The sequence below is a fragment of the Podarcis tiliguerta genome (assembly GCF_965153285.1).
Source record: "Podarcis tiliguerta genome assembly, chromosome: 10".
NCBI lineage: Eukaryota > Metazoa > Chordata > Lepidosauria > Squamata > Lacertidae > Podarcis > Podarcis tiliguerta.
This window is the reverse complement of record NC_139543.1, coordinates 62,693,252-62,713,900: the sequence shown is the minus strand read 5'-3', so window position 1 is coordinate 62,713,900 and position 20,649 is coordinate 62,693,252. Positions and strand designations below refer to the sequence as shown.

Genomic DNA, 20,649 nt, shown 5'->3' with positions numbered 1-20,649 from the left:
CCTGGTGTGCTCTGGTCCATGGGGTCACGAAGAGTTGGACACGACTAAACGACTAAATGACAACAATTGTGTTGGAAAGTGTGAATTAGGTGCATTTGCCTTTAAATGTTAACTGGATTGAATCCCTTCCCCCCAATCAGTAGGCCTAATCAAGTTCACCCCTTGGCCCACCTCACATTCCACCCTCACCCTTCTGCAGATCTCAGGATCTTTGAAGTCAAACATTGGCAATCCTGCCAGCAGGGGTGCCAGTACCTAGGGGCCAAACCCTTTTGGCCCCCTCCCTATATTTTTGGGTTAGGGGCTGGGGCCCCCAATGACCCAAAAGTACGGAGCCAAGTGAAACATGCCTCCAGCAGCCAGCTCCTTCTCCTCCCTGCCATGGAGGGGAAGGCGGGTCGAAGTGGCCTCCCGCCTGTGGCAACACCAAGAGGAAGTGAAGGAGGAGCCACTGCCATTGAGCCATTAGGCTCCGCCCCCAGCTCCCCCTCGACGTCCTGATGTCACACGCGTGATGTCACTCCTCCAAGTTGGCGCCTCTGTCAGCAAGGCTATTTCCCAGTCCCACAGATAAACTGTGAATGGGGTTTTGGGTGTCTGGGGCAAGGTCTACCCTAACATTTTGGAATAACCCAACTGTCCCTTTTTTGAACAGGACATCGTACCCGTAGAAATGGCCTCGAACAAACTCTTGGATCCTAGCTTTGCAGGTGGCGTGCAGATTCTGAAATTCGTGCATAGCAGAGAATTTCTTAATGTTCAGCCCGTTGGGAGTGACGACATCTGGCAAAAGAAAAGGGAAAGCAGCGGCAGCTGAGTAGATAGATCTGAAAGGCGTGGAAGGAACAGGGTTGCCCTCCTTTCTTGGCGAGTGTCAGGGATTGGACTCAAGGGGGAGAGATGGAGGAGGAATGATGGAGGCCACCCCGTTCTCCTGACACTGCAGGAGAAGAGGAAGGCAAAACAACAACAAACCTATGGTTATGTGAAACATACTCAGTAAACACACAAGACGTAACCGGTTGTACTTTTGAATAATTAAGGTATAATATTCATTGTATCGAATTATAGATTTCAACAGAAGTCTCATAAAGTTCAACGAAAAAAGCAGACGACCTAGCGGATCAGTTCATTCTCTAGTCAGTTCATGCAAAAGGTCCATACATGTATGAATATCTATTCCACCTGTCTGGTCATAGAGTCCAATAATCCACATGAAGGGTTATTACAGTTCCGCAGAATCCTTTCACAGAGTCTAAGACAAGGATTTCTAGAATATTAACCTTGTTTCGCCACTACTGTGCTATAAGATCCACTATCCTGTAATATTACATATGAGCCTGTTCTACTGATGAAGCCTAGGATGGCAAAACAAGGCTAATATTCCGGAAATCCTTGCCTTAGACTCTGTGAAAGGATTCTGTGGAACTGTACCAACCCTTCAGGTGGATTATTGGACTCTATGACCAGACAGGTGGAATAGATACATGTGTGGACCTCATGCATGAACTGACTAGAGAATGAACTGATCCACCGGGTCTTCTGCATTTTTCGTTGAACTTTATGAGACTTCTGTTGAAATCTATAATTCGATACAATGAATATTTATTTTTTCAAAAGTACAGCCGGTTACGCCTTGTGTGTTTATGGAGAAGAGGAAGGCAGCATTGATTTATAGCAGGGTTTTGAGAAGTTCACAGCTCAGGGACAGGCGAACAGAAGAGTTGGGAAGTGTTAGGAGAAGGAGGAGGGGAGATAGAAGCAGGAGAGCCAGCTGACATATTGTCACTGGAGAGTATTTCCTACCCCCCTTCCCCCAGAACTTGACGCTCATTAAGAGTGCAGGAACAAAGGACTCAAAGCCAATACGTGATAATGCCTTATCTGATTGCCTTTTCTGAGTAGCCTGGCCATTCCTTTGAGATGGTAAATATTTAGTTCCTGAATCTCTTATGCATATTGATAGTGTGCTCAGCTTAACAGATACTTGCCAGACTATATTTAAAGGGAGGTGTAAGCCCCTACGGTCCAAAGACAATTGGAAAACTTTCCCCATTTCCTTCCTCCTTGCAGGGAAATATTTGAGGTCAATTTGGGAGAGACAAAATGGCTTCAGGATTGCTCTCCTGTACTGTTTTAGACACAATGTGTGTTGCCTTGTACATTTATGAACATTTATTTATATATATTGTAAGGATATCAGGGGGTTACTCGAGAGCAATCAGGTAAATGCCTCCCTGGTCAGCTGTAAAGCCTCGTTATTGCTGCCAAAAACCCTTCACCATGCAGAGCGCCACTATTCCGTGGCTCGCTCATTCACTGGCAGAATCTGTCATTAAACCTTCCCCAGCAGAGTAGTTTGTTGATGCCCAATCTGCGCCTCGACTCTCGGCGCGGAAGCCTACTGCGCAGGGAGGGCGTGGGTAATGGAGGACCTCTCTCCTCCCCGCTTTGCCCAGGCAAGGTGTCCTGGCACCGCCTCGCCTCCTCCGAGCCCTGAAGCTCCTCTCCACTGGAGGTGTGGCTACTCTCCTCCGCTGAGGAGGTGCTGCTTCCCACGATCTTTGGGGGCTCTCTGTAATCCATCCGGCTTTCCCCCTCTCACCCCTGAGCCAATGGCAGTTCCCTGACATATATAAGACCTTAGAATTCCTATAACAGTGGGTTTGGCAAAAGCGCACCTCAAAGCCAAAAAAAAAAACAGTGGGTTTAGCAAAAGTGCACCTCATGCTACAAGCGGTTTCGGCTTAGGGCCCTCGTATTTACGGGACTGCCTCTCCTGGTATGCCCCACAGAGGACCTTAGAGGTCCCGGGCCCTAAGGAAGTCAGATTATCCTCCACCAGGGCCAGGGCCTTTTCAGTGATGGCTCTGACCTGGTGGAATGCTCTGTCCCATAAGACTAGGGCCCTTCAGGATTTAACCTCCTTCTGTCAGGCCTGTAAGACAGAGCTATTCCGCCTGGCCTTTAATTTGAATTCAGCCCGATCTTTTATTTCCCTTCTCTTCCTTCCCCCTCCCCTTTTATGACGATCACCAGCTCTGAGACCCCACAGCTAATTCTCCCCTGGCCTCCTCGCTGGCCCAAATAGGAGCAATTCAGCCAGCCAGTCCTGGGGATTATCTAATTGATTTTTTTTTTAATTGTTATTCATGTTTTTATACTGTATTTTATTCTGCTTTTATAATTAAGTGTTTTAAAGTGTTTTAAATTTGTTGTTAGCCACCCTGAGCCCAGTTTTTGAACCGGGAAGGGTGGGGTATAAATAAAATATTATTATTATTAATTATTATTATTATTATTATTATTAAAAATGGACCTCCAGAATGAATTAAGTTAGTAACCAGATGTACCCCTGTACCTCTAGCTACGGTTCTCCCAACTCTGCAAATCACAAGCTGTTTTGCTCGTAATGCCCTTGTGTAGACTTCAGGCTTAATGATCTACTACGGCAGAGATCATCAACCCCTCCTTTGACCAACAGCCAAATTTCGCAACTTTGCAGAATGACATGCATCTCTGACACAGGGGTCCTCTGTAGGTCTGTAAGCTTGAGTCAGCCTCACCTGTAGTTAGATTAATCTAGGAGTGCAGTAGCACCAGCTCTCACTTGACTTTCTACAGCCCTTACTGATGCTGCTTACCAGTAGGTAAGGTAAAGGTACTCCTGCCCATACGGGCCAGTCTTGACAGACTCTAGGGTTGTGCGCCCATCTCACTCTAGAGGCCGGGGGCCAGCGCTGTCCGCAGACACTTCCGGGTCACGTGGCCAGCGTGACAAGCTGCATCTGGCGAGCCAGCGCAGCACACGGAACGCCGTTTACCTTCCTGCTAGTAAGCGGTCCCTATTTATCTACTTGCACCCGGGGGTGCTTTCGAACTGCTAGGTTGGCAGGCGCTGGGACCGAACGACGGGAGCGCACCCCACCGCGGGGATTCGAACCGCCGACCTTTCGATCGGCAAGCCCTAGGCACTGAGGCTTTAACCCACAGCGCCACCCGCGTCCCTACCAGTAGGTAGAGGGAGGGAGGTAGGTAGAGGGAGACAAATGGGGAGGCTGGTGTGGTGCAAACTGGTGCTACTCCTGCAGTGTTTGCACTGCGGTGGCGTTGCGGCTACCCCTCCTGCTAAGCAGCAGTGATGCGGGTGATGGAGGTCAGGTGATCAGCCCTCTCCCACCAACCACTGCTGCGGAGGTGGGCAACGTCAGGCAAAAACCATCCTTATTTACAGAATAACCTCATCTTGTTTAAGGTTAGAGGTGGCGCTATGGTCTAAACCACAGAGCTTCTTGGGCTTGCCGGTTGTAAGGTCGGCAGTTTAAATCCCCACAACGGGGTGAGCTCCCATCACTCTGGCCCAGCTCCTGCCAACCTGCCAATTCAAAGTGTTGGTGCTGACCTTTAAAGCCCTAAACGGCCTCGGTCCAGTATACCTGAAGGAGCGTCTCCACCCCCATTGTTCTGCCCGGACACTGAGGTCCAGCGCCGAGGGCCTTCTGGCGGTTCCCTCGCTCCGAGAAGCCAAGTTACAGGGAACCAGGCAGAGGGCCTTCTCGGTAGTGGCACCCACTCTGTGGAACACCCTCCCACCAGATGTCAAAGAGAAAAACAACTACCAGACTTTTAGAAGACATCTGAAGGCAGCCCTGTTTAGGGAAGCTTTTAATGTTTACTAGACTATTGTATTTTAATATTCTGTTGGAAGCCGCCCAAAGTGGCTGGGGGAACCCGCCAGATGGGTTGGGTATAAATAATAAATTATTATTATTATTATTATTATTATTATTATTATTACTACCTAGCAGTTTGAAATCACACCAGTGCAAGTAGATAAATAGGTACTGCAACAGGAAGGTAAATGGCGTTTCCGTGTGCTCTGCTTTCCGTCACAGTGCCCCATTACACCAGAAGCGGTTTAGTCATGCTGGCCACATGATCTGGAAAGCTGTCTGTGGACAAACGCCGGCTCCCTCGGCCTGAAAAGTGAGATGAGAGCCGTACCCCATTGTTGATTTTGACTGGACTTAACCATCCAGGGTCCTTTACCTTTTACCTTTTTACCTCTCCGTCTTCACGAAATACCACCATATACCTGGGCTCAACCTTGTGCAAAGACTTCATTCAACCAGTGCTTTTAAACAGAGAATACTGTCAGTTTCCGACTCAGTGAGAAGGTGGTCCATCAAGGCCAACAGGGCATTCCCCCCCCCCAACTTCAGTAGGCCACTCTGAGAGTTGTTACTGCCTGCCAACCTCCTTGCCCTTCTAAGACTCAGCGGGGAAGAGGATGTGGCAAAACTAGAGCCTTTCTCAATTTGCCGACTCTTGGCAAGCGCTCGGCACCAGTTCCCCTCCGACATCTTGATCTTACCAGCTGTTCTCTTGAGCATGTGCTCTGCTTCTATGGCTGTTATCTGAGAGACTGTGGTGAAGACGTGGGCACAATGCACCGAGGCCCGCTCCATACAGTACCGGTGATATATCTGCCTCTCGCCTGCTTCTTTATCTATGTCAAACTGTTGGACAGCAAAAAGGAGAACAAGAATTACTTGCGTGTCGAGGTCCCCAAGCCACCCCGCAATAATTCACACATCACACATCAATTTTGGTTTCGGTTTTTGACATGATTTTGGCCACAACTTTATTTAAATACACACAAGTGAGTGGTTGCTTAGGCATTGGTTCTGACTATCTGTCCTTGCCGAGGGACAGAACTGATTTCCAGAAGCCAGTGAGGGAAACAATTTTGGGGAGAAAATGAAGCTGGGCCTCAGTCCCTCACTTCTCACCCTCATGTTCCTGGTGGCTTGCATGGCCCAAGTCCGATGCCAGGGACAAGGACGAAAAGAATGCCAAGCCCCTGGATTCCTTTAACGGAATTCCCTTTCCGCACCACCACTGGAGGGGTAGGCACTTACCCTTCCACCAACCAATTTGAAACAATGCCTAACCGCCAACATTACAAGTTGTGACGATTTGCTACGCAGTCGGCAAAAACCAAATGGCACCAGCCAATCAGCCAAATGGACAAAATTCCTGCCAGGCCCCTGCCTCAAAGCAGACAACCCCATGACAGGCATAGCAAGGTCAGGCGAACAACCCCCCCCCCCCCAATACAGGGAGGGTGGGCGGGTGATCCGGTGCAAGCAGCCAAGAGGACACCCAAAGTTGGGCGACCAATATTTAAAACCTCTGACCCCTCCTTCAAAATTGGCAACAAGCACTAAGATTATGATGAATTTAAGATATGACAGAGGGAAGGAATTTACTGTCAGAATATAAGATCTGGAATACAGAGAGGGAAGGTCTGGGGAAGTCGCAGAAATAAGTTAATGTAAAAAATATAAGGACACAATGATTGTTTTTAATTTTCTTTTTATGTTTTTTTTTCTTTTAACATTTTTTGTCGTATTGTGTATACATGTTGTTGTATTGTCTTTTTTGTATTGTTTGTTTATCTGTATTGTGTTTCTTTGTTGTTTATTGATTGTAAAACCTAATAAAATATCATTTTAAAAAAAACAAAAACAAAATTGGCAACAAGCAATTCTCCCCAGCGACCCAATTAACCAATTCACTGCCTGGGTCACTCCGCAAATCCGCCCAGCAACACTGGGGTGGCTTGTATCCCCCACCGCAACACGTGCTCTCTGCTAGGGAGAAAGCGTTTTGTCAGATGGTGGGCGTACCTCCACAAACGGCCTAAGTGTCCAGGCAAGTTATTCAGCCAGAGTGCTGGGGTGTTGTTGTTGTTTTTTTTTGGGGGGGGTCACAACATTTAAAGGAAAATCTCTGAACCAGAAGTGGTGCCTCCAGCTGAGATGGTATGCCTGACCTCCAATATGTGAGCTTTCTGGACGAATTCTAATTCACCAAGTCGCCCAACATCTCAAGGGTATCTTAGAAATGAGGTCAACAAGTGCTTGGGCGAGTCTATTGCGTTGACACAGAAAGTTCAAAGGGGAAAGGGAAGTGTCAGGGCATGGAGATTAGACGTGGTGGAACCCCAACAGAGATGTCGGAGCACTCGATTAAGAGTTCAAATGGTCATCACCCGTTTTCCACCCGCAAAAGCCAAATCTCCACAATGTTAACCAATTCTTAACTCTAATAAGGTGTCGATGATTACAGTTGAATTGCAATCTTCTTAGTCTTAAGTAATCCTTTATGGCTGGGAGACCATGGGTGGTTCCCTCAAAGTCAAGGTCAGGGAGATGTTCCCAGTGGCGTAGCGTGGGAGGTGCAGGGGGGGCCGGCCGCACCGGGCGCAACATCTGGGGGGGGGGGCGCTCGCACTCACAGCTCTCTGCCCCTGCCTGGCTCACTCACTCTCTCTCACTGCAGTGCTGGCTGTGCGAATCTGATCCGAGCCGCCGGGTTGCCGCCCACTGTGGAGGGGAGGGTGTCAGGCGTGCGGTGCAGTGCGGGGAGAGAGCGCGCGACTATCTGGGGGAGGGACAGTGCAGCGGGGGGGGGCGCTCAAATTACTTGCCTTGCCCCGGCTTAGGGGGCGCAAATTGCTTGCCTTGCCCCGGGTGCTGACAACCCATGCTACGCCACTGGATGTTCCAGACCACAACTCTCCTATCCAGGACATTAATATCCAGCTTGAAGATTGAGACTGGAGAGGATCTTCAATTTCTCCAATGCCATATGACATCTGATGCAAAATCTATGTAAGCTTACCCCCCCCCCCCCCCAGGGAAGCAATTATAAAATTACAGACAGTTGATTAAAGCAGGGGTGGTGGGGTAATAAGGATAATGCTTTTTTGAAACTCCTGTTTTTATAACGTGCTTGCTTCACTTGCTACATTTTGGGCGAAGGTATCGGTTTGTATAAACATGACTGTGTGGAAATAGTTGACATTTTCAAAATATTCTTTTGAATTACGTACCTACTGTATGGAATCTGACAACTGGACAACGTAAATGGGATTCTTTTGTGCCCCTGCTATGGCCAAAAGACTTATATTGATGCACTGGAAAGATAAACCTATGGCTCCCTTTAGTCAATGGATTGCAGATATGGCAACACTCGCAACTTATGAATGGATTGCTTGCAGACATAGACGCTGTATGGACAAGTATAGTGATATTTGGAATGCATTTAATAACATTTATATACCTATATACTAGACAAGCATATGTGGAATTGTAGTTCTTGGCATGTACAGTGATATAATATACCTTATAGGGACGCAGGTGGCGCTGTGGGTTAAACCACAGAGCCTAGGACTTGCTGATCAGAAGGTCGGCGGTTCAAATCCCCGCAATGGGGTGAGCTCCCGTTGCTCGGTCCCTGCTCCTGCCAACCTAGCAGTTCGAAAGCACGTCAAAGTGCAAGTAGATAAATAGGTACTGCTCCAGCGGGAAGGTAAACGGCGTTTCCGTGCACTGCTCTGGTTTTCCAGAAGCGGCTTAGTCATGCTGGGCACATGACCCGGAAGCTGTCCGCCGGCTCCCTCAGCCAATAAAGCGAGATGAGCGCCGCAACCCCAGAGTCAGCCACGACTGGACCTAATGGTCAGGGGTCCCTTTACCTTTAATATACCTTTCCCCCTTTCTCCCCCCCCCCTTTATTTTGTTCAGTTGAAATATTCTCATTTTAAAAAATCGTCATAATAATAAAAAATCAGGGTGGGGGACCTTTTTCAGACTCCCGCATTGCAACATGGGCAACCAACATGGGGGGGGGGGGGGTTAGAAAGAGCGATGGACAGGAGTCTTGCCACTGTGGTGTTAAATCTCTCTCTCTCTCTCTCTCTCTCTCTCCACACCAGGCAAGCAAAGACCATTAACACAATTCCAGGACACATTCCAGCTTGGCAAAATTACTCAAGGCGGGGAGGGGGGAGGTCGGGGAGGGGGCATGGCTTGCAGAGAGGGCAGTGGCGTAGCGTGGGTTGTCAGCACCCGGGGCAAGGCAAGTAATTTGCACCCCCCCGCTCCACTGTCCCTCCCCCAGATAGTCCCTCGCTCTCTCTCCACACCGCACCGCACGCCTGGCACCCTCCCCTCCACAGTGGGTGGCGACCCGGCAGCTCGGATCGGATTTGCACAGCCAGCACTGCAGTGAGAGAGAGTGAGTGAGCCAGGTAGGGGCAGAGAGCTGTGAGTGCGAGCGCCCCCCCCCCCGCCAGATGTTGCACCCGGTGCGGCTGCCCCCCCCTGCACCCCCCACGCTACGCCACTGAGAGAGGGTATGTGGCTTGGGAGCACCCCAAAGCCACACAAAAAGGCTCATGTTTTGTTAGGGATGGATCAGTATTTTATCAGAAAATGCACATTTCAACTTCTCTGTATACAGTGGTGCCTTGGGTTAAGAACTTAATTCATTCTGGAGGTCCGTTCTTAACCTGAAACTGTTCTTAACCTGAAGCACCACTTTAGATAGCGGGGCTTCCTGCTGCTGCCGCGCCGCTGGAGCACGATTTATGTTCTCATCCTGAAGCAAAGTTCTTAATCCGAGGTACTATTTCTTGGTTAGCTGAGTGTGTAACCTGAAGCATATGTAACCTGAAGCGTATGTAATCCGAGGTACCACTGTACACAGTTCTAAACACGTTCCATCCTAAAATATGTGTCCCAATGCACTTTGCTCTGCCTTTTGAGCCCACAATGGAACCACAAAATCCATAGTAGTGTGAAGGCGGCAGGTTCCGGTCTGCCTGTTAGCGCAGGAGGTGCAGACCAGGTCAGTTCACGCTGGAATTAACAGAAATCGAATTTATCAATCACCCCTAATCCTGGGGGCCAGTTGCTTCTTCTGAGCAGACTTAGGCATCAAGGCGCACCATTATAATCCTATTTATCCGTAGAAGACAGGTCTCCATTTATAGACCAGACAATTCCCTCTCCTCCCTTTATTTGCCTCCCCTATGAATTCCAGCGATGACCCTTTGCCAAGGCCATACATGATGTCTAGCCTTTGACCTCGCTCTGCAAGGTTGTGAGAGAAATCTCATTGTCTCCCTCTTGGCAGCCTTGGGTTCTAATAGCCTTATGGTGAGTTGAAGGACAGGTTGATTGGAATTTATCTGATGAGACAGTACAACAGGGTAGACCAGGGGTCACCAACCTAAGGCCAATGGGCTGGAAACAGCCCGCAGAGGTCATTTGAACGGCCCACGAGCTGCCCCCAAACTGAGTTGCCCGCTCACCCACTGCGCTAAACCAGTGCAGCATGGGGACTTGCTTCCGCGGTGCTGGAAATCGTGGTGGCGCGTGCTCACGTGCTCGTGTCTGTTGGAAAAATGCCCCTGGGAAGGGTGCCACCTTCCCCAGACACCGGGGCAGTGGCGTGGTGTGGGGGGTGCAGGGGGGGCCGGCCGCAACATCTGGGGGGGCGCTCGCACTCGCAGCTCTCTGAGTGCTAAAATCCACGGGTTAGGGGGGCAAATTACTTGCCCTGCCCCGGGTGCTGACAACCCACGCTACGCCACTGCACCGGGGCCTCTCTCTGGTGGTCACTCTCTGGCTGGAATCCTCCCTCAGTCCAGAGAGACCGGTAATAAGCGACCCCTCCCTCCTGAGAGGAGCACACTCAGCTTCTGTCATTCCATGACAGAAGAAAAAGACAGTCCGTAGAGTCTAACACACTACTTTATTAAGACTGTACACGGAGCTATTACAAGCATGTCTGGTCTCCTGAGCAGCTACGGCTCAGCTCCCAACTTCTACCTCAGAAGTGAAAGTACTTCTCCAGTTACACTGGGAACTGGCTGAGACTTCCTGTCTCATGCTCAGAGACATCACATGATGTCAACAATGTGCTGCTTCCTCGCAGCTGGTGGGAACTAAAATCCCAACATCCTCCCCCATTTGAGGTAACACTAGATGCGTAAACAAGTGCAGCATCAAGAGAGAGAAACAAATGTCGTTATACACATAACAAACCCCTGTTGTCCCAGCTCCATCTTTGGAACTACCTGCAACTGGATCCACCAGTTCAAACCTCTGGTTACCTGTCTTCCAAGGAACTAGAGCTTCTGCTTTACCTTGGTTAGGGAGAATTGTGTTGCGCCCTGCAACCTCCAGGTGGGCAAACCTTGAACCTGGTTTGAGTTGTTGTGGAAAGAAGGTTTAAGATTCACTGCATGTACAACTATAAAATAAAATGTGATGAAAATGATGTATCGATGGTATTTAACACCTGTGAAACTAGCAAAGATGTACAAGGGATGTAACAAATGCTGGAAATGTAAAGATAAAGAAGGTACATTTTACCATATGTGGTGGGAGTGCAAGAGAGTAAAAAGTTACTGGGAAATGATATATAACGAATTGAAAAAAATGTTTAAATATACCTTTGTTAAGAAACCAGAAGCACTCTTACTTGGTATTGTAGGGAATGAGATAAATAAGAAGGATAGGAAATTATTCTTATATGCAGTAACAGCAGCGAGAATATTGATAGCTCAGAAATGGAAGCAAGAAGAGTTACCAACATTGGAAGAATGGAGAATGAAGATGATGGACTTTGCAGAACTTGACAGACTGACAGGAAGAATTCGAAATCGACGAGATCAGAGATTTACTGAAGAATGGGAAAAGTTTTCAGAATATATGCATAATTTAAGTGAAAAACAAATAACGCTTGTAATCTTTAATGAAGCTTTGTAAAAAAGAAAGGTTGAAACTTGAGTGAAACAAGATTCAATTTATAAATAATTAGATGAGATTTCAAAAATGTGTAGGAAATTGAGAAGGGAAGGAGTACCAGCCAAGCTGAGGGAAGTCAAAAAAAAAAGAGAATGGATGTTAAAAAACTGTATGAATTGTATTAATTGGTTTTATTTGTAAACTGAATAAAAATTATATTGGGGAAAAAAAGAACCTGGTTTGAGTTGTTAACTACAGCTATACATGCAACAGCTGAGTTAGCAAACTCCTCTTGGGTGGTATTCCTTTTGTGACTCTCTCAGATCTGCCAATGAGGTGCAGGTCCTCTTTGCTGGCTAGTTCTTCCTTGGGACTTTTAGGAGAACCACATCCAACAGTAAATAGTGGCTCCACAGGACCGATCCGGCCCAGGCAAGATAAACCTGGCCAACCCCTGGGTTAGACTTTTCTGATGACTCACTCCATCGCTTGATTCCAGCCTGTGACTATACTGAGTGCTCCTGTCCTTCATGCCCTTGGGAGTTGTTGTTGTTCTATCACCTAACATCAAGCAGTGTCTAGGCCAGGGGTCTGCAACCTTTAAGACAAAAAGAGCCATTTGGACCCGTTTCCGAAGAAAAAACAACTGGGAGCCGCAAAATCATTTCGACATTTAAAACAAATATATCTCCGGAGCCGCGATCTGACAGCGGGCGGGAAGGTGACGTTGGGACGGTGCGTGACTAATGCACACACCGCCCCCATGCAACGTCACAGCCAGTACAGCGCCCGCCACAGTGGGGGGTGTCGGGGCGCACAATGCGCCTCCTCCCCTCGCTAGTATCCTCCCCGGAGCCGCGGCAAAGGTGTAAAAGAGCCACATGCGGCTCCGGAGCCGTGGGTTGCTGACCCCTGGTCTAGGCAACTTACAATGAATTTAAACATCATTATATTACTACTGCAGGTGCTACATAATACAATACAGGTTACATATGCGTCAGGTTACAGACTCCGCTAACCCAGAAATAGTACCTTGGGTTAAGAACTTTACCTCAGCATGAGAACAGAAATCACGTGGCAACGGCGGGAGGCCCCATTAGCTAAAGTGGTGCCTCAGGTTAAGAACAGTTTCAGGTTAAGAACGGACCTCCAGAACGAATTAAGTTCTTAACCCGAGGTACCACTGTGGAACTCCCTGCCTATTGAAATCAAGCAGGCGCCTTTCCTTCGGCGGCTGCTAAAAACATTCGTGTTTAGACAAGCCTAACCAGATGCTTAGAAAGTTAAGGTGATTTTAATCAGTTCTAGTATTTTTTTTGTATGTTTTAAAATATGGTTATGATTTCTCTCTCTCCATTTTATTGTTCTATCTTTCTGTAAACCTCGTTGTTGTTTTGCAATCAAGGGGTGCATAAATTTTATGAAATCAAGCAATTCCCTGTCACAAAATGAGCCTACAACAATGGGAGTTTTGAACACCGCTTGCAACAATGTCCTGCCATATTGTGACAATTCTGTCACGCATTTTTATCTCTTGGTTGGCTGTGTGCTTACCCTCTCTGGCTGCTAACTTTTAACACAGACTGCTTGAGCCGGCGCTGAAGAGCCAGTTGATCAGCTTTGACATGATCACTTTCCCCCCTAAAGTGAAGAACAGGCAAAGATCCTGTATCTGAACCAAGGCGCTATCAGTCTAGCTAGATGACTGGAGGCAAATTCTGCTGTGCTTTACATGGAACTGGCGGAAATGACTAGCAGAATCCGAGACCAGGGAGAAGAGCCGGTGGAAGAAGACTGGAAAAAATTTAAAGCCTATCTACAAAAACATTGTAAAATTAATGAATGTTAGAAGGATGCTGGAATGAAGTTATATGGTTTTAGCAGAAATGTAATTAAGACTTAAGTAAAAATGGATTGATAACGGGATAAAATGGAAAATTTAAGGTTAGACTGTTAAGATAAATTATAGAACAAAGATTGAGCAAGATGGAAAGAATTTGCTGAAATAGTTAATTGAAATAGAATACAAAAAAGGGAGGTGTGAGGAGGTCGATGAATCAAGTTAATGAAAGGTAAAGATATGGAATATTGGATGTGTGTGTTTAATGTATTTTTTTAAAAAAAATTGTATTGTTGTAGTGGTTTTTTTTATTGCAATTGTATTGTATGTTCTGTTAACTTTATATTGTTTCCTTTTATTCTTTTTTTTCTTTCTGTAATTTCCAAACCTCTAATAAATATTCTTTTAAAAAAACAAAACTCTGCTGTGCTTAAGCAACAGCTACCCTACATGTAAAAAATATGTCAGAGACCCACTCTTTTGCAGAGAAGGCAAAGTAGTTCATTGGCTTATCAGCCACCATTCTCCTGGTTTCTCAAACCAAGTGAGGAATGTTTATATGAGGGAGGGAGGAGCATCTGACTCGACCTAGACTATTAGTGAAAGAGGGTTTACAGAGTGGTTAAGTCTCCTTGCAGTGCTATCCTTTGGCCAGAGATGGTTGGAAGTACACAGCCTTAAACTCCCAGCTCAGATTGCTGGTTCAAGACCTGCCACAGGCTTGAGCCCACCTGTCGTAGGATTGCCATATGTCTGAAATTTCCTGGACATAGCCGGTAGTCTGCCCTCGTAAACAGTGTCCAATTTTTTGGGGGGGTGAATTTAATTAAAAACAGCTGAAAAACTCTTCCTTTTTCAAAGAGACTTTTTTTTGGGGGGGGAGAAACCTCAACAATTTTGGGCAAAACTAAATAAACTTTGTGTTTTGTGTCTGGATTTTCACTTTTTGAAATATGGCAACCCTATCCTGTCAAGAATATGAAAGCTCCATCTATTTCAGGGGTCAGCAAACTACAGCCCGTGGGCTGGATACGGCCTGAGGGGGTCGTTAAACTGGCCCCCGGCCCTTGCCGCCTGCTTGGTCAGTCCCTGCGTGGAGCTAAACCGGCGTGCTGCGCCAGTTGCTTCGTGTGGGGACTGACTTCCAGGACACAGCCACGGCTTCCTATTGGCTGCAGGAAGCTCCAATAGGAAGCAGCAGGCGCCTCCTCCCTCCCCGCGATGCCTCCGAAAGCCAGCGGGGAAAGAGCGGCGTGCATGCGTGTGTGCGAGCCGGCCCACCAGTGGAAAAGTTTGCCGACCCTGAGGGCCTTCTGGCGGTTCCCTCGCTGCGAGAAGCCAAGTTGCAGGGAACCAGGGAGAGGGCCTTCTCGGTAGTGGCACCCGCCTTATGGAATGCCCTCCCACCTGATGTCAAAGAGAGAAACAACTACAGTGGTACCTCGGGTTATGTATGCTTCAGGTTACAGACGCTTCAGGTTACAGACTCCGCTAACCCAGAAATAGTACCTCGGGTTAAGAACTTTGCTTCAGGATGAGAACAGAAATCAAATGGTGGTGGCGCAGCAGCAGTGGGAGGCCCCATTAGCTAAAGTGGTGCTTCAGGTTAAGAACGGACTTCCAGAACGAATTAAGTACTTAACCCGAGGTACCACTGTACCAGACTTGTAGAAGACACCTGAAGGCAGCCCTCTTTAGGGAAGCTTTTAATGTTTAATAGACTGTTGTATTTTAATATTTTGTCAGAAGCCGCCCAGAGTGGCTGGGGAAACCCAGCCAGATGGGCGGGGTATAAATAATAATAAATAATAAATAATTTGTTGTTGTTGTTGTTGTTGTTGTTGTTGTTGTTGTTGTTGTTGTTGTTGTTATTATTATTATTATTATTATTATTATTATTATTTCATTCTCTGAGCAATCGCAGCCAGCAAAATGCTCTGGGAAGCTGATAAGCAGGACATTGTTTCCCCTCATTGTTTATTCCAGGCCTCTGTTACACAATGCAGTGGTACCTCTGGTTACGAACACTTCAGGTTACTAGCTAACCCTGATGTAGCTGCTCCTGGTTGTGAACTTTGCCCCAGGGTGTGAACGGAAATCGAGCGCCCGAGGTGTGCGCACAGCGGGAGGCCCCATTAGCTAAAGTGGTACCTCAGGATAAGAACGGTTTCAGCTTAAGAACGGACCTCCGGAACGAATTAAGTTCGTAACCAGAGATAGCACTGTACTGGCTAACAGCAACACAGGTCGGCAGACACTGTCTAATCATTCACTGCTCGCTTTCCGCATTCCTCCTACAAGCTCCTCCTTAGTAAGTTGTCATTTGGAAGAGAAACGAATCTTCACTCTTGGTTGCAGGGGGCAGGGCAGCAAAAAAGAAATGGAGCGATCCAACATATGCCACTAAATAGCTCTCTCAACCTCTAATGGGCTTTAGGTCTTTAACAGCTCTGAACTGCTGACCTAGAAGTGAAAGGCTTATGATCCAATTACTAGACCCCCTGAGCTGCGCTACAGAATAATTCTAAGGAGGCTTTTAAAAACCCTCGCTTAAGAAAAATAAAAAATGAATGCAGCACCCTCAGCCTGCCTAGAGAGTTGCTCCCAACACACACACACACACACACACACACACACACACACACATCAGATATTTATATGCTGCTTAATTGACTAAGTTGCAAAAAATGCCACACATGAACTCTATAAAAAGCATGCATTTATCATAAAAACAGAAAGATTCTTAAAAATGCTTAGTGGAAGAGAAAGGTCTTTGTCAAGTTCAACCAGAGGGGCTGTCTGAATTCAGCCGCATTGTCACCCCCGAAACGAGAAGTAATCGACTAGAAATATTGTGGAAATAAACTAAATAATTTAAAATCAAAAAGCTTAAGGAAAAAAATTAGAAAAACCTAAAATTGAACAAAGCCTTAACGGGATGCCGGCTGCAAACCTTGTTTCACTGAACTATTCGGTTCCCTCAGAGGGAAATAGAAAAATCATAAACTTTAAATGACCAAAATTCAAAAATGGGGGTAGAAACCCCCCCCCAAATCTGAAGTATTATAATCCTAGCTCAACCTAGTTAAAGCAAAGCACAGTAATAAAGGATTGAGGACTGAAAAGTACAGTTTCTAATACTGAATTTACAAAAAAGGTTTGAAAACCTAAATGGCAAGTTTTAAACAAAGCCCAACTTGAAGAAAGCAAAGCACAGTAATAAAGGGTTGAGGACTCAACTCTAAATATCACGGTATTTCATTTGTATTGTGCAATTTCTCAGTTCCGTGACTGTCTTTTTTCTATTGACATTGTCACCCCCAGCTGCAACCTGAAGTGGGGAAGTCCACAAGAAGCTCCTGTACATGAGTCTATCTAGCCCCTTCTAGACCTTTCCCACCAGGTACTTTGAATGTGTGCAGGAGAGGGAATTACCGCTTTGTGTGTTGACTCCTTTCCCTTGATGCTGAGTGCCACACTGGCCCTGCCTGCCTGTCACCTGCATATGTCAAGTCCAAATGACTGAAAAGGGATGTTTGCCATAGGTCTAGGAGTGCGCCTGCTCCATATGGTCCCAGGATCCTCAACGGCACAGAAGGTTCTAATTGCTTAGACAGTGTCCTTCAACCTTGGGCTCCCAGATGTTGCCAGGCTACAAATCCCATCATCCTCTGCCATAGAATCATAGAGTTGGAAGAGACCACAAGGGCCATCGAGTCCAACCCCCTGCCAAGCAGGAAACACCATCAGAGCACTCCTGACGTATGGTTGTCAAGCCTCTGCTTAAAGACCTCCAAAGAAGGAGACTCCACCACACTCCTTGGCAGCAAATTCCACTGTCGAACAGCTCTTACTGTCAGGAAGTTCTTCCTAATGTTTAGGTGGAATCTTCTTTCTTGTAGTTTGGATCAATTGCTCCGTGTCCGCTTCTCTGGAACAGCAGAAAACAACCTTTCTCCCTCCTCTATATGACATCCTTTTATATATTTGAACATGGCTATCTTAGCCAAGAGTCATGGGTGATGGGAGTTGTAGTCCTGCAACATCGGGGAATCATGGGGGAAGAACACTGGCTTTAGGACACCTGTGCACCAGCAGCTATGTGTGGGTAGGAGCCCCTTGTTTAGACCTAATACGATACGATACGATACAATACAATACGATACAATATGATGTGATAATCTTTATTGTCATTGTCCCATACAGAACAACGAAATTGAAAAAATCTACATCAGACATTCAAAAACCAACAAGCTTGCTATCCCAGCTATCCCAGCCTGGTTAGCCCCTAAAAACTTTGATACCCCATAATTGAATACAATATACTCACATAGAGACTACCTTGCACTGTGTTTAAAACCAAAATCGCATTTGGATAGAAACTGTTTCTCAGGCGGCTAGTCCTGGTTTTTATAACCGTGTACCTTCTTCCAGAAGGCAGAAGCCAAAAGAGATCATTTCCGGGGTGCGCACTATCCTGCACTATCTCTGCAGCTTTCTTATGGCACCTGGAAGCATAGATTTGATCCAAGGTGGGAAGAGTGCACCCAATTATTTTCTCCACAGTCTTTACAACCTTGGACAGCATTGTTTTTCCCCTGACCATTGCAGCTCCCAAACCACACACACAGACCATAAGTTAATACACTCTCAACAGTACAATGGTAAAATGTCATCAACAGGTCCTTTGAGAGATTATTTTCCCGGAGGATTCTCAGAAAATATAACCTCTGCTGTGCTCTCTTCATCAGGTCTTTGCTGTTCTCTCACCAGGTTAGGTCCTCTCTCAACTCCATTCCCATAAATCAAAACATGCTCCTCACCCAAAGGTCAGGTGTGTTTCCAATGTGAATCCTCCCATTCACTGAACATGTGGAGAAGATTTGATAGAGTCTTCTGCCAATTGTGGTGGGAGTTCCAGGTCAGATAAATTGAAGTACAGGGGTACCTCAAGTTACATACGCTTCAGGTTGCATACGCTTCAGGTTACAGACTCCGCTAACCCAGAAATAGTGCTTCAGGTTAAGAACTTTGCTTCAGGATAAGAACAGAAATCGGGCTTTGGAGGCGCCGCCGCAGCAGGAGGCCCCATTAGCTAAAGTGGTGCTTCAGGTTAAGAACAGTTTCAGGTTAAGTATGGACCTCTGGAACAAATAAGCACTTAATCTGAGGTACCACTGTACTTCTTCAAGCAACACATGGTTAAACTATGGAACTCTCCCACAGGAGGCAGTGATAACCACCAACCTAGATGGTTTTGAAAGATGATTAGGCAAATTCGTGGAGAAGAGGGCTATCAAAGGCTATTAGCCATGGGGGCTCTGTTTTGCCTCCACAGCTGGAGGCAACATTGCTTTTGAATACCAGCCACAAGAAGGGGAGAGTGCTGCTGGGCCGTAGGGTTGCTATATGTCTGGATTTTCCCAGACATTACCAGGATTTCAAAGGCGGAAGTGATGTCCGGGGGGAATTCTCGGAAGGTGGCAGTTTAATAATAAATAATAATAATAAATTTTATTTATACCCTGCCCTCCCCAGCCAGAGCTGGGCTCAGGGCAGCTAACACCAATAAAATAAAATCACAGTAAAAACATAATAGGGGGGAAAGAGAGGGAGGGGAAAAAACCAATTTAAAATACAGGTTAAAATGCCATTTAAAATGCAGCCTCATTTTAAAATAGCTGATAAATTAAGACCATAAGGGGAGGGAAACATAAGGGTCAGACCGAGTCCAAACAAAAGGCCAGGCGGAACAGCTCTGTCTTGCAGGCCCTGCGGAAAGATGTCAAGTCCCGCAGGGCCCTAGTCTCTTGTGACAGAGCGTTCCACCACATTGGGGCCAGTACTGAAAAGGCCCTGGCCCTAGTTGAGACCAATCTAACCTCCTTGAGGCTCGGGACCTCCAAAGCGTTGTTATTTGTGGACTTTAAGGTCCTCCACGGGGCATACCAGTTTGTCCTGGATCTTAGGCAAGCAAACTGAAAAATTGCATATATATTTTTTGGCGCTTTCATAAAAGAAAGCTCAACAACTTTCGGGTTTTCCTAAAATAAAAAAAAGCTCAACTGTTCTGGGGTCTTCCTAAAAAGAAGCTCAATAACTTTCAGGGTATGCTGGTTTTTACTTTTTGGAATATGGCAACCCTACCGGTGCTCGATCACTGCAGATGGTGACAGCAGCCACGAAATTAAGAGACGCCTGCTTCTTGGGAGGAAAGCAATGGCAAACCTAGACAGCGTTTTAATAAGTAGAGACATCACCTTGCCAACAAAGGTCCGTATAGTAAAAGCCATGGTTTTCCCAGTAGTGATGTGTGGACGTGAGAGCTGGACCATAATGAAGGCTGATCGCCGAAGAATTGATGCTTTTGAATTATGGTGCTGGAGGAGACTCTTGAGAGTCCCATGGACTGCAAGAAGATCAAACCTCTCCATTCTGAAGGAAATCAGCCCTGAGTGCTCACTGGAAGGACAGATCCTGAAGCTGAGGCTCCAATACTTTGGCCACCTCATGAGAAGAGAAGACTCCCAGGAAAAAACCCTGATGTTGGGAAAGATGGAGGGCACAAGGAGAAGGGGACGACAGAGGACGAGATGGTTGGACAGTGTTCTCGAAGCTACAAACATGAATCTGACCAAACTGCGGGTGGCAGTGGAAGACAGGAGTGCCTGGCGTGCTCTGGTCCATGGGGTCACGAAGAGTCGGACATGACTGAACGACTAAACAACAACAACAACAACAACTGGTGCTCGAATCAAATATCCCTTTGCAACATCTGGTTGATCACTATGTGAACAGGATGCTGGACTAGATGGGAAACTGGCCTGATCCAGTAGACTGTTCTTATGTGTGAGGCTTTCAGTGTGTTTGGCCTGTGACCCTCCCTCCCTCCCCACCACCAAAATACTCTGGCGATCGATACCACCACCTTCCTAGCTTGCCTCCGTTGACCCCTTCTGAGAGCAGTTGGAGAAAGCAGGCATTTGTTTAAGCAAATCAAACACCCTGCTTCCTAGTACGTCTTTAAAAAGACAAGCGGCGAGGCCCATAGCAACGCGTCTGCAGTTCAGAAGCGGGAAATCGAGAAGAAGCCTTTCGAGAAATGTCTGTTCCCCCCCCCCAAAAAAAAGGTCAGAGCAAACTATCATGCCCTGGGGACCAGGAGTCTTTTAGTAATGGACAAATCACTCACTTGACCTTAAT

At 46.8% G+C, this 20,649-nt stretch overlaps 1 protein-coding gene across 2 annotated transcripts in view; it reads right to left on the bottom strand.

The window, feature by feature from the left end:
• The window catches only part of GYS2 (glycogen synthase 2), a 56,125-nt gene that overhangs the window by 18,419 nt on the left and 17,057 nt on the right, over nt 1-20,649 (bottom strand). For both annotated transcript variants that reach the window (XM_083402039.1, XM_083402040.1), the window contains 2 exons: nt 5,375-5,519; nt 666-783 (listed from right to left, as the gene is read on the bottom strand). In XM_083402039.1, coding sequence (XP_083258165.1) covers nt 666-783; nt 5,375-5,519 — 263 coding nt within the window. The remainder of the gene's footprint in view (nt 1-665; nt 784-5,374; nt 5,520-20,649) is intronic.